We start from the raw sequence: 13,496 nt of genomic DNA on the forward strand, positions 1-13,496 counted from the left end.
AGATGTCTTTTGCAAATATTTTCTCCCAGCTTGTGAATTCTTATTCTCTTGAAGTATACATTTGACCCTGGAATACAGGGGTTAGAGGTACCCACCCCACACAGTTGAAAATTGACATATAACTTCTGACTCCCCAAAAAACTTTATTAATAGCCTACTGTTGACTGGAAGCCTTACACTAACAGCCAATTTAACACATATTTTATATGTTATATATATTATATACTGTATTCTAACAATAAACTACTCTCATGTTCAAAATATGAGGAAAATACATTTACAGTACTCTATTGTATTTACCGAAAATACCCACCTATAAGTGGTCCCCTGCAGTTCAAACCCCTGGTGTTCAGTGGTCAACTGTATATTCTTTCTACAATATGTAATCACGCTATGTATAATATGGCATTTCCCATTTTGCTTGAGACTTCCCAATCACCATTCTAAAGGAATGCAAGATAAATATATTTCTTCCTCCACAGCTCCACAGAGCGGATTTTATTATGCCCACTTCACAGGTGAAGGGAGATACGAGAATGGTAATTTGCCTAAAGCTGTAGGGCTGATAACGCGCCCCGCGGAGCTCAGAGTGGGAGTTGGGGGGAGTGGTGGCATCTACCCAGTGCTTACCCCTAGGCCAAGCTGCTTCTCCCCAGCGGCGGCGATTTCTATGATTAGGTAACATATCCTCTTTTGGCCTCCCAGCTGACTTTAAAACAAAGTAAAGCCATGATCCTCTGGGTGACATCCCTGGAATTTAAAATCTGGGTGCAAGGCCCGGTTGGCCGCGGGGCAGGCGCTCTCCTCCTACCCGATTCCGGAGCCCGCGGAGGCGGAGCGAGGAGTCCACGCCCTCTCGCCGGCCCCAGAGCCCTCAGTCGACACCCAGAGGTCGCGGACACCGGACCGGGGCTCACGGAGCGCGGCGGTCCTGGCGGGCCCACATCTCGAGGTGCGCCAGACCGCTGTCCCGCTGCAAGGAGGGAGCCCGGGCCGCGCGGCCTGACGCGCACTGACCAGCGGGGCCCACAGAGCCGAGCGCGGTGAGCGCGCAGCGGGGCGGCCACTCTGCGGCTCGGCCTCTCCGAGCCCGACGAGCTCTGTCCCCGGCGACCCCCGTGTCAGGCTCGGGCGTCCGCCCCCTGCCTGTCCCGCCGAGGCTGTCGCGGCGTCGGAGTAACCCCGGACTCTCCCACCGCTGCCTCTTTCCTTCCTTACCCAGGCCTCGGGAAGTTTGCCGCGGAAACGAAAGTAAATAACTCTGGGTGCGTCTGCGCGGAGGCACTGGCTGCCACATCCAGGTTCGCCTGGGACCGGCCTCCAGGCAGGGGTGGGGTTTCCTGATTAGGCGGGCGGGTGGTGGGCGGGGACGGCGTCCACCGGAACTCTTAACAGTGACTGGGCCTTTCGGCTGGTGGGCGGGGCTCGCGGCCGTTGGGGAAGTTGAGCTGTGGGAAAGCGGTCGGTATTCCCGGAAGTAGGGCGGCCTGCTGGGCCTATGGAATTTCCCTGAGTCGGCTGTAGAACTGTCAAAAGCCCAGCTGCTCTCCTTTCTCCCCAGATGTTGCTCACCTGGTGTTAACTCCGTCCAAGGACGCAGACCTGCCCTCGGGCCAGGAGGACGGTGTAGCGTTGGGTTGCTGCTATCGTTGTTGTTTCGTAGCGATGATGGGTTTTTATTGCTCTCATTAAGATACGGTGGCGCATGCTCTCGTCGTAATAGGATTACGTACTGGTCCTGGGCTAGGACTGCTTACCAAGCCTTTGAAAGGGCTTTTACTCTTGCCCTTGGGCCCGGGCGCGCCGGTTGCAGATATAAAGCATTTTGCAAAGCATTTCCGCATAATCTTAGGTGTGAGCTGGCAAATGGAAAAGAAGGGTCCACTTCCACAGCGACAGAAGGGATGAATGTCAGAACCCTAGGTGACCTCTTACGTAGTCAGTGGCGTTTGTTTTTACGAAGTGCTGCAGAATCTCGTCAGGGTTTGAAGAGGTTAAGCTACATACTCCTTTCCTAAGCATTTGACAAAACCCCACCGATGGGGGGGGTGTTGTCTCTTGCTGATCATTCGGCTCTTCCTTGCCCTGAGCTCTTGTTTATCTTGGACAAAGCCCGAGGCTGTTACATTCAACCAACTTTTCAGAAGTCCTTCGGTCTTTAGACCACTATTAATTCTTCCCGTGATTTACACCCGAGGAAATCAGGGCACAAGTAACCTTTGGAACATAGAGTGACTTAGTAGTTGTCTGCATTTTGTAAACACCAGGTAGGTGCCAGAGGAAGGAGGAAATTGTAGTCAATTAAGAATGTGGAGAACAGCTCTTCTAAACACAAAAAGTGAAGACTAAGTTTGTTTAAAATTTAGGGTGTATCGGGCGACTGAGTGGCTCAGTCAGTTGAGTCTCCTCTGCCTTTGGCTCTGGTCATGATCCCAGAGTCCTGAGACCCAGTCCTGCATAGGGTCCTTGCTCAGCAGAAGAGTCTTCGTCTCCTTCTCCCTCTGCCCCTCCCCCCTGCTCATGTGCGCTCTCTCAAATAGATGAATAAAATCTTTAAATAAAATTTAGGGTGTATCATTACAATTATTGTTAATAAAACAGTAATAATGATTCACTTTAATTTTCATTTTCTTCTTCACTATATTGAGCTGCAGAGATATGTTGTACTTTTTTGGGGGGGGTAGGAGCAGAGGGAGAGAGAGAGAATCTTAAGCAGGCTCCACACCTACTGGAGCCCCATGTGGGGCTCATTCTCGTAACCCTGAGATCATGACCTGAGCCAAAGTCAAGAGTCAGGCCCCCATCCAACTTAGTCACCCAGGCTCCCCAATATGTTGCACTTTTAAGAATGTGCATATTAATGAGAATTAAAAATTCCTAAAATATCAACTTCCAAAATGGCTAACTACTGTTTGGTGCTTATTAATCCATAATATGTTAATACCACCAATATGATCTGGAATTTAAAAATATATATATAGGTTCCCATGCTTTGGTTGGTTGTTATACTCTGGCAAAAATGATTGACTGCAGTAACCTGTAAAATACTGATTTTGAACTACATATTTTGTTGTTTTAAAAATTTAGTCTGTGTATTGCCCATGTTTCTGACTGTAGCATATTCATTTAATATAGGTGAACAAAGCTATTAAGATTGAGTCTTCGAATAGGATTTTAACAAAGATTATAGTTTGCTATCTAGAGAAGTTGCATGTGTTAGCGAATTGATAGTGGAAGCTTGAATGAAACAAAAGTTCAGTGCCAGGATCTGCCGCTTTAGGTGAATCATTTAACTCCAGATTTCAGCTTCTTTATTTCTAAATTGGAATGATAAGAATAAAACTTACTTCATGGGGTCATAATGTATATGATAATACCTGGTTAACTCCTCCAGTCCTATCCTTTGCTCTTCATTTGGTTCTTCCTTACTCAGAGCTCTTGTTTATCTGGGGCAAAGCATTAAGCCGTTACAATCAAAGAACCTTTGAGAGGTCCACACTGGATACTTGAGTAAAATCAGAGTTCTGTTAGCAGGGGAAAGGAAGGCAATGATAGGTAGGCAAGTGACATTTCCTGATTCTTGATGTATGATCATCTTTGAAAAGCTGAAAAAAAATAGTCTTCCAGCACTGAAAGGTAAGTATGAATATTTTAAAGTCTTTTTAAAATAAAAAAAGTGTAACATAATGAATGTGAAATGCACATTTCATAATTGTACAGCTCTATGAAGTATCACAAAATGAACATTACCCAGGTTAAGAAATAGAACATTGCTATCATTCCTGAAAGCTCTTGTGCCTCTCTCCTCTTACTCACTATCTCCTGTCTTCTATCTTATAGTAATCACTATCTGTTAATATCAGAAATTAATTCTGCCTTTGTTCTTGGTATTATTATTTATTTGTATTTCCCCCAGTTTTATTGAGGTATAATTGACAAACAAAATTGAATATAGATGTGAGTATTTTGATATATAGACTCATCCTGCCTTAGAATAAATTTTAGAAATTTGTGAAATTTCTTGAAATTGTCAGTTAATTTCTGTGGACAAAATTTGCTTTCCTGAGTCCCTGAATTAACATCCACTTATGAAAAAAACATTAAGAAATCCCATTAAAATGGACACAATTACATTATTAGTTGAAATTAGTTATCATAGGGACACCTGGGTGGCTCAGTCGGTTGAGCGTGTGCCTTCGGCTCAGGTCATGATCCTGGGGTCCTGGGATTGAGTCCTGCATCAGGCTCCTTGCTCAGCGGGGAGCCTGCTTCTCCCTCTGTCTGCCACTCCCCCTGCTTGTACTGTCACTCTCTCTCTCTCTCTAGCAAATAAACAAATAAAAATCTTAAAAAAAAAGAAATTAGTTATTGTAAGATGATATAAAAGGGCAGTGTGCTTTCATTTATTACTCTGTAACATGGCTTTATAATGTGGTTTTCTGCCTGCCTACATTCAGTGTTTTTGTGACTGTTGGATATCTAAACCACTCACAAGACCTTCCTAAGATATTCGGTACTTATAAAGTTGAATTGTTCATGGAAAAGAAAAAGGAACAAAAGCAGTAAAAGCAAAAGAAATCACTGGGAACCATGCAAGAGGTGCATAAGATTAAGGTCAGAGTAAACCAGCAAACTCCAAGACTGAGAAGAGAACTGATTTGATCAGGAGCCAACTTCACAAAGTGCAGTGGAATCACTAGGAGGCCTCCTTCCCCTGAGGTCCATTATGCTGGCAGGAGGCCCTGCAAATCCTAGCTGGTCCTGGCAAATTCCAGGAGACAAGATCTTGGCTGAAGGAGAGAGAGCAAGTAGAACTCCTCAAAAAAGTTGAAATCTTATACTCAAATGGCATATTTCACAGTTAATAATTCCTTCCTGTTTCTTTACTCTGTGAGCCTTTTTTTAAAAGGTCATAAACAGGACACCTGTATATGTGGTGTGGTCATATACAGGACACCTGAAGCAGCTGCCTTCAGCTCAGGTCATGATCCCAGGGTCCTGGGATCGAGTCCTGCATCGGGCTCCTTGCTCAGTGGGGAGCCTGCTTCTCCCTCTGCCTGCAGCTTTCCCTGCTTGTGCTCTCGCTCACTCTCTCTAGCCTCTGCGCTCTCTCTCTCTCTCTCTCTCTCTAGCAAATAAATAAATAAAATCTTTAAAAAAATAAATAAAAGGTCATATACAACATAATTTTCAAAAACTGCTAGATGTATTTCAGAATATAGATGGGCCATAACTTATTCTCTCTTCTGTGTATGTAAATTGTTTTATATGCTTTTGCTGTTCTGTGTAGTGTTGCCAGGACCATCATTGTCAATAATCTATCAGCATCTCTGATTTGATTAAAGAAATATTGAGTGAAGTAATTATTGCCTTTAAGAAATGTTCTATTATAAATGTAATTTATGCTTATTATAGGAAATTTGGAAAATGTAAAACTGTACAGAAGAAAGTAAAAATCACCCTACTATCCAAATATAATCCTTGCTAACATTTTGGTATCTTCATTTTTTTTTCCTGTATGTATATCTATATGTATATGTAGCCATCTCCCTGTAAATATGTTTTTTATTTTTACCTATAACTTTGAATGGTTATATGATATTCCATCTTATGAATGTCCTGTAATTCATTTAACTGTATCCTTTATTTTTGGACAATTAAATATTTCTTTTTAAAAGATAATTATCCATTTAATGATCAACTAGGACATATGGAATCTTCATGGTTTCCTATATATAATGTCTTCTGCAAATAGTGACAGCTTTGCTTTTCTCTTTCCAATTTGGATACCTTTTATTTCTTTTTCTTGCTTTATTGCTGTGGCTAGCACTTCCAACATTATGTTGAATACAAGTGGCAAGAATGGGCATCCTTGTCCTGTTCCTGATCAGTGCTTAGGACAAAACCTGCTATATGTCTGGTTTTGTCCTAGGTACTACAGACAGTGTACAAGATAGTTTCCTGCCTCCTGTGTAATTAATTAGAAATAATTCTCAAATTACAGCTATCTTAACTGTTTCAAGGGAGAAGTAAATGGTTCTATGAAAATGTCTAATGGGAAGACTTAGGATGACTTCCTTGAGGAAATGACATTTCGTTGAGACCAGAAGGATGAGCAGGAGGAGCCCAGAGAAGAAGGTGCCCTCAGAGGGTTGTAGGGAAGAGTAGGACAAATTACTCTATTTCCCTGCACCCTGCCATTCTCACAAGGATGGATCAGTAGAGAACTGCTGAGCAGAGGATCCCAGCAGCACACTGGCATTCTCAAAGCCCATTAAAATGGGAGAAATGTGGATAAATGTGAGCAGCTGGCCCAACCATAGCCAGAACCATTAAGCAAGCAACAAATCTGTTTTCCTTTTGGAAATGAGGAAATTGAGCCTTATGAAGTTACACGAGTCATGGGGCTAATAAATTACAGAACTAGAGTTCATACTCACAAAAGAAAGGCCTGTGCTCTTTCCACAGTAATATGGCTCTGCTACCTCTCCTTCAATGCCTGCCTCAGAACCATCACCACCCTCTGCTTCTCATCTTCATGCCCTTTCTCTGGGTAGCCTCCCCCATCCCCTGTCTACCCCATACATAGATGTGCTTCTTTCCAGAGGGTGATTCCTCTTGTTTGGCAATGTCTCATGTTACAGAAAGATGGTTCATAGCGTTGTCTACTGTGCTGATACGTGAATTTTGTTGGAGTGACATGGTCTACCCACAGCCTTTGTACAAGGTGCAGGTGGTAACCTGAGCCAGAGTTCCACAGGCCACTATGCAAGACCACCATCAGGCCAGGCATTTTCAGAAATCCCTCGGGTGCTAAAACTTCCTGCCTCACTATATTTTATTATGAAAAATTTCAAAGTGAAAAGTTCAGAAGATTTTATACCCACAGCTAACATCATACTCAATAGTGAAAAGCCAAAAGCTTTTTCTCTAAGATCAGGAAAAGGACAAGGATGCCCACTCTGTTTGTTTTTTTTTTAAAGATTTTTATTTATTTATTTGACAGAGAGAGACACAGCGAGAGCGGGGACACGAGGGGGAGTGGGAGAGGGAGAGGGAGAAGCAGGTTTCCCACGGAGCAGGGAGATCGATGTGGGGCTTGATCAACTGAGCCACCCAGGTGCCCCAAGGATGCCCACTCTTGCCACTTTTATTCAACATAATATTGGAAGTCGGGGTCCCTGGGTGGCTCAGTCGGTTAAGCGTCTGCCTTCCACTCAGGTCATGATCCCAGAGTCCTGGGGTCAAGTCCCGCATCAGGCTCCCTGCTCAGCGGGGAGCCTGCTTCTCCTTCTCCCTCTGCCTGCTGCTTCCCCTATTTGTACTCTCTCTCTCTGTCAAATAAATAAAATCTTTAAAAAATGTTTTAAAAAACCCATAATATTGGAAGTCAGAGCCACAACAATTAGGCAAAAAGAAAAAGCATCCAAATTGGAAAGAAAAAAGCAAAGCTGTCACTACTTGCAGAAGACATGATAATATATATAGGAAACCATGAAGACTCCATCAAAAAACTATTAGAATACATGATTTCAGTAATGTTATAGGATACAAAATCAAAATACAAAAATCCAGTTTCTATACACTAATAATGAGCTACCAAAGAGAAATTAAGAAAATAGTTCTGTTTACAACTGCATCAAAAGAAAAAAAAAGTGCCTAGGAATAAATTTAACTGAGGAGGTGAAAAATCTGGGTACTGAAAACTCCAGGATATTAAAGAAAGAAATTGAAGAAGACACAAATAAGTTGAGAGATATTCCATGCTTGTGAATTGGAAGAATTAATATTGTTAACATGTCCATACTACCCCAAGCAATATACAGATTTATTATTTTTTTTAAAGATTTTATTTATTCATTTGAGAGGGAGAGAGACAGAGCACAAGCAGGTGAAGAAGTAGAGGGAGAGGGAGAAGCAGACTCCCCGCTGAGCTGGGAGTTTGTCATGGGGCTCAATCCCAGGGCCTGGAGATCATGACCTGAGTCAAAGGCAGACACTTAACCAACTGAGCCACCCAGGTACCCTGCAATATACAGATTTAAAGCAATCTCTAGTAACATTCCAATGGCATTTTTCACAGAAATAGGACAGTCCTAAAATATATATGAAACCACAAAAGACCCTGAATCAGCAAAGCAATCTTGAGAAAGAAGAACAAAGCTGGAGGCATCACACTCCCTGATTTCAGACTTTATTACAATGCTACAGTAATTAATAGAGTGTGGTATTGGCATAAAAATAGACACATAGATCAGTGGAACAGAATAGAGAGCCCAGAAATAAATTCACACGTGTGGTCAATTAATTTACAACAAATAAGCCAAGAATATATAATGGGAAAATGACAATCTCTTCAAGAAATCGTGTTGGGAAAATTGGACAGCCACATACAAAAGAATGAAGCTGGACCACTATCTTAAACCATACAAAAAAATTAACTCAAAATGGATTAAAGACTTGAATGTAACATGCCCACTCTTTTAATAACCATAAAACTTCTAGAGGAAACCCTGGGCAGTAAGCTCTTTGATATAGGTCTTGGCAATGATATTTTGAATCTGACACCAAAAATAAAAGAAACAAAATGTAAAATAAGTGGGACTACATCAAACAAAAAAGCTTCTTCACAGCAAAGGACATCATCAACAAAATGAAAAGGCAACCTACTGAATGGGAGAAAATATTTGCAAATCATGTATCTGTTAAGAGCTTAATATCCAAAAAATATAAAGAACTCATACAACTTCATAGCAAAAAAAAAGATTCAACTAAAAAATGAGCAGAAGATCCGAATAGACATTTTTCCAAAGAAGACATCCAGATGGTCAACAGACACATAAAAAGACGCTCAGCATCAGTCATCATCAGGGAAATGCAAATCAAAACCACTATGAGGTATAACATCACACCTCTTAAAACTGCTGTTATCATACAGTCAAGATAACAAGTGTTGGCAAGGATGTGGAGAAAAGGGAACTTTTGTACACTGCTGGTGAGAATGTGAATTGTTTTAGCCACTATGGAAACAGTATGAAGCTTCCTCAAAAAATTCTGAGTATTTACTCAAAACAAAAACACTAACTCAAAAAAAAATATGCACTCCTATGTTCATAGCAGCATCAATTACAATAGCCAAGATATGGAGATAGCTTAAAAGTCCATCAGTAGATGAATGGATAAAGAAGATGTGATTTATATGTATGTTATTCAGCCATAAAAAAGAAGGAAATCTTGCCATCTGTGACAACATGGATGGACCTTGAGGGCATTATGTTAAGTGAAATGTCAGAAAGACAAATACTGTATGATCTCACTTATATGTGGAATCCTAAAAAAACAAAAGCTCAAAAAGCTCATAGATCCAGAGAACAGATTGGGGGTTGCCAGAGGCAGGGGCTGGGAGAAATGGGTGAAGGGGGTCAAAAGGTTTTAAAAAATTTAAAAATCACAAGCTATAAAAGGCAATGTAGTATTCTGGGTTGGATCCTAGAATAGAAAAAGGGAATTCGTAAAAAAATGAGTAATATCAGAATCAAGTAGGTTGTTTAGTTAATAGTAATGTACAATGTTGGTTTCTTAGTTTTGACATATGTACTATTAGAAACTGGGTGAGGAATATATGGGAAAAATTAATAAATAAAAATAGAAATGTAGAAACAAATTTTAAAAAATTTTACAGTGAACTTTTATGCATCCACCATCAATATTATTTTATTTGGCCTGCTTTATCACAGAGTATCTGTTTAACACACTCTTTATCCACCAGTCTGTCTGCAAAGTAAATTGCAGATATCAGTATGCTTCCTCCTAAATATTTTCAGCATGCGCACCACTAACTAGAGTTCAGTATGTTTACAAATTTTTCTTTTGATGCAAGATTTGCCTACAGTACATTTGCTAGGTATTGACAAATGCTTATGCCTGTGTAACCCTAACCCCCACCAGGATGATAGAGTATTACCATCACACCAGAAAGTTTCCTCATGCTCCAAACCATGTAGTCCTCACCCTGTCCCTGGGCAACCTGTCCCTGGAAAGGTGCTACTTTTCCAACATAGATTACTTTGTTGGAGAACTTAACATAGATGGAGTTATATAGTATGTATTCTTTTGTACTAGGCTCCTTTTATTTAGCATCTTTTGTGACTCATCCACTTTGTTGTGCGTATTGGTAGTTCATTGCTGAGTAGTAATCCATTGTATGAATATACAGTCTTTTTTTCTTTTTAATCCATTCTCCTATTGATGCATCACTGTTTCCAGTTTGGGGCTATCATGAATAAAGCTGCAGCGAACATCATAGAAGTCTTTGGGGACATATATTTTCATTTCTTTTGGGATTAGAATTGCTTGGCCATAGTTTAGGTGTATGTTTAGTTTTATAAGAGACCGCCAGACCTTTTATCAAAGTGGTTGTACCACTTTATATTCCCATTCACAATGTATGAGAATTCCAGTTGTTTCTTATCTTCCCCAGTATTTGGTGGTATCAGCCTTTTTAATTCTGGATATTCTGGTAGGTGTGTAATGGTGTCTCATTATGGTCCCCCATGGGTTTTTACTCTTCAGTTCAGTTTGGGGAAAATGAATGGAAGAAGGGAAGAAGGAGAAGCAAACATTTCTGTTTTGAGATTTTATACACTGTAGACTTCGTAGCACTTACGTACAGATTCTTCAAATCCTCATCCTTTTTATACCTTTCTATTCTTTTTAGATAATGCGTTTTTGTTTTTATATTCTTCAAATTCAGTCTTTTTGTTCATAATTATTTATTTTCTAAGAGTATTCAATAGTTTAATTACCTGAAATTCTTTGGTTTTGTCTTGTTTTACAGGGCACAGCTCTGACGGGGAAAAAGTGGTGCATTTTTGGACATTCTGAGGATTCACAAGGAAATTAGCCATGTCCTTGGACGACATTAAAATGAAATCTAGTGACTTTTTGGAGAAGGAGCATTTGGACAGTGGGGGCTTCGGAAAGGTGTCTTTGTGTTTACACAGATCCCATGGACTTGTAATACTGAAAAAGGTGTACACAGGGCCCAAGCGCACCGAGTGAGTTGGGAGCTGAGGTGGGTGGGCCAAATTACGGGCTGGCCATGGGAAACATTACTGGGGAGGGCCAGGGCAGGGCAGTGGATAAGCATGGCCTAGGTGTTAGAAGGAGACAGACTGTGGGGTGTCAGTGGGCACACTTGCTGTCCCATAACCCTTTGAGCTGGTTATTATTATCCCTGTACCGCTGGTTAGCAAAAAGCTCACAGCTAATAGACAATGGAAGAGAAGCAAAGGGAAGGAATTAGAGAAAGGGAAGGAGATGAAGAGTGATGGGGGAGGCAGTGAGAAGCCATGGGAGGGGTCAGTGAGATACACTTGCCTACTTGCTGCATGGTTTTGGTGGGGACCAGCTGGGTGGCTCAGTTGGTTAAGCGACTGCCTTCGGCTCAGGTCATGGTCCTGGAGTCCCGGGATCGAGTCCCGCATCGGGTTCCCTGCTTGGCCGGGAGTCTGCTTCTCCCTCTGACCCTCCCCTCTCTCATGTGCTCTCTCTCTCTCTCTCATTCTCTCAAATAAATAAAATCTTTAAAAAAGAAAAACGTTCTTAATTAGAGGTTCCAGAAGCCCTCTCTTTAAAGCAGTTGGTGGACTTGTTTTACGTCCCTCTCTTCTTGCCAGAGTGGTTACCAAGAGAGGCTGAATTTTCTGTTATGCCATCTAACACAGCCCTTTGTCCGGCTGCCTCTCCTTGCGGCTCTTCACGTACTTTGCATTCATTCGTTCGTCGCTCTGAGGTTTCTTGAGCTCTCGCTGCCCATCACTGGGAAGGAACGAGAAAGTCCTCTGCCTGCGGACGTCTGTTGTCTGGGCCTGGAGGAGATCAGTACATGCACAAGCTCCAACACCAGCATGTGATGCGTGGGAGGCGCGTACTGCATTTCTTGGGGGCACAAGGGACAAGGGCACAAACTCCGCCCATGTTAACAGCACCTTTCTGTCCCGCAGGTACAACGAGTCCCTCCTTGAGGAGGGCAAGATGATGCACAGGCTGAGACATAATCGGGTGGTGAAGCTCCTGGGCGTCATCATGGAAGAAGGGAGCTACTCCCTGGTGATGGAGTACATGGAAAAGGGCAACCTGATGCACGTTCTGAAGGCAGAGGTAAAGAGGGCTTTGCTGTGTGCTGGGCCCGCGCATCCGTGATGGTGCTCGCCATGGTGTTTGTTCTTTTGTATCTTGTTGGGGTCAAATAACCCCCTTGCGAGTTGCTACATAGTGTGGATTTTCTGAAGTCAGTCCCTGGTGAGAACATCTTGCACTTTGTCTGCCCAGAACGTGGTCTTGCCTTCCTGTCAGTCCTTATAGACAGCTGTCTGAAACCCTCACCCGGGGAGGTCCCCCCTCTGTCTTGGTGTTGTAGCTGGCTCTGGTCAGCCACCCCAGCATCCACAGTTCAGGGATAGGCACTGTCTTCCTGAAGGCCGTCGCCTGACGTGAGGCACATGCCTCCTGGGTGTGAGCTGACTGACTGACTGAAGGATGTACACTAGACGTGACTGTAGGTGGAAATGGAATATTAACAATTGCTCTTTGATAACACTTGAGAAAACTTAGAGGCTAAATAGAGAGCATTAGAGGCAACAACACTGGATAAGACTTAAAATAAGAAAAGAAAAATTGTTTATGAAAACCACATCACTGTAATAAAGCATTTTTTAGAGTTTATCTACCTATTAAGAGCAAGGCCTCATGCTAGTTGCTCAGGAGGCAGTAGCAAATAGGACACAGACACGTACCACGGACAGATCAGGAGGGAACGGTATGGCCTAACGGTGTTTCAGTAGACATCTCCCAGCGGGCTGTGGGAACACAGGGGAGAGGCCCTCACTTCAGGGTGGAAGGGATGAGAAGGGATTCCAGAAGGGGGATGCTTGAGCCAAAACCTGAAGGACAAGCAGAGAATGAGGGATATGCGTTCTGGGCGAGAGAATAGCAAAGGAAAGAGAATATGCCAAAGTGGGGACACTGCAAATAACTGGCTTTGGCCAAAGCATAGACTGCATCTGGGCGTGGTGGGATGTGGCAGTCTGTAGGGCAAATATCCCCCCTTTTCCCATCTTCTCCCTCGCCCTACAACTGCCTTAGGTTATGTCCATTCTTCAGTTCTTCTAAGCCCCAGACATCTCTCGCAGACACATGTGGGAAGGGTAAGGGATGTTCACTTATACATGTTGTGTTATAATTGAATGAGACTGCTCTTCTCGCCAAAACTAGGTTAGACCAGCTGCTGCGTGAAGTGAGTAGGCATTTTGATTGGGAAATAAATCCTGTGCAACAAGAGGCGTTCTTCCGGATCAGGCGAGGATAAGGTGGACTAGTCTGGGCTCCAGAGGAATTCAGGAGGATGTGAGGGAGAAAAGCAGAAAGGGGGATGAGAAAGGGACTTCCTTGGCTTGCTCAGAATTTTTTTCTACGTCCGAGGTATACCAAGGAAG

At 42.7% G+C, this 13,496-nt stretch overlaps 1 protein-coding gene across 5 annotated transcripts in view; it reads left to right on the forward strand.

Moving 5' to 3' along the window:
• The first annotated feature begins 855 nt into the window (after nucleotides 1-855).
• The window catches only part of RIPK1 (receptor interacting serine/threonine kinase 1), a 47,334-nt gene continuing 34,693 nt past the window's right edge, over nucleotides 856-13,496 (forward strand). For 2 of the 5 annotated variants that reach the window (XM_028122908.2, XM_028122912.2), the window contains exons 1-3: nucleotides 861-1,301; nucleotides 10,838-11,057; nucleotides 12,006-12,162. In XM_028122908.2, the coding sequence (XP_027978709.1) occupies nucleotides 10,906-11,057; nucleotides 12,006-12,162 (309 nt within the window). In that variant the 5' untranslated portion in view covers nucleotides 861-1,301; nucleotides 10,838-10,905. Of the gene's footprint in view, nucleotides 1,302-10,837; nucleotides 11,058-12,005; nucleotides 12,163-13,496 lie in introns of all 5 variants that reach the window. The other 3 variants (XM_028122911.2, XM_028122910.2, XM_028122909.2) reach the window with 3 other exon arrangements.

This window comes from Eumetopias jubatus, unplaced genomic scaffold, assembly GCF_037043125.1.
Source record: "Eumetopias jubatus isolate StellerSeaLion01/CBP00866 unplaced genomic scaffold, mEumJub1_p1.0 scaffold_6, whole genome shotgun sequence".
NCBI classification, from domain to species: Eukaryota; Metazoa; Chordata; class Mammalia; order Carnivora; family Otariidae; genus Eumetopias; species Eumetopias jubatus.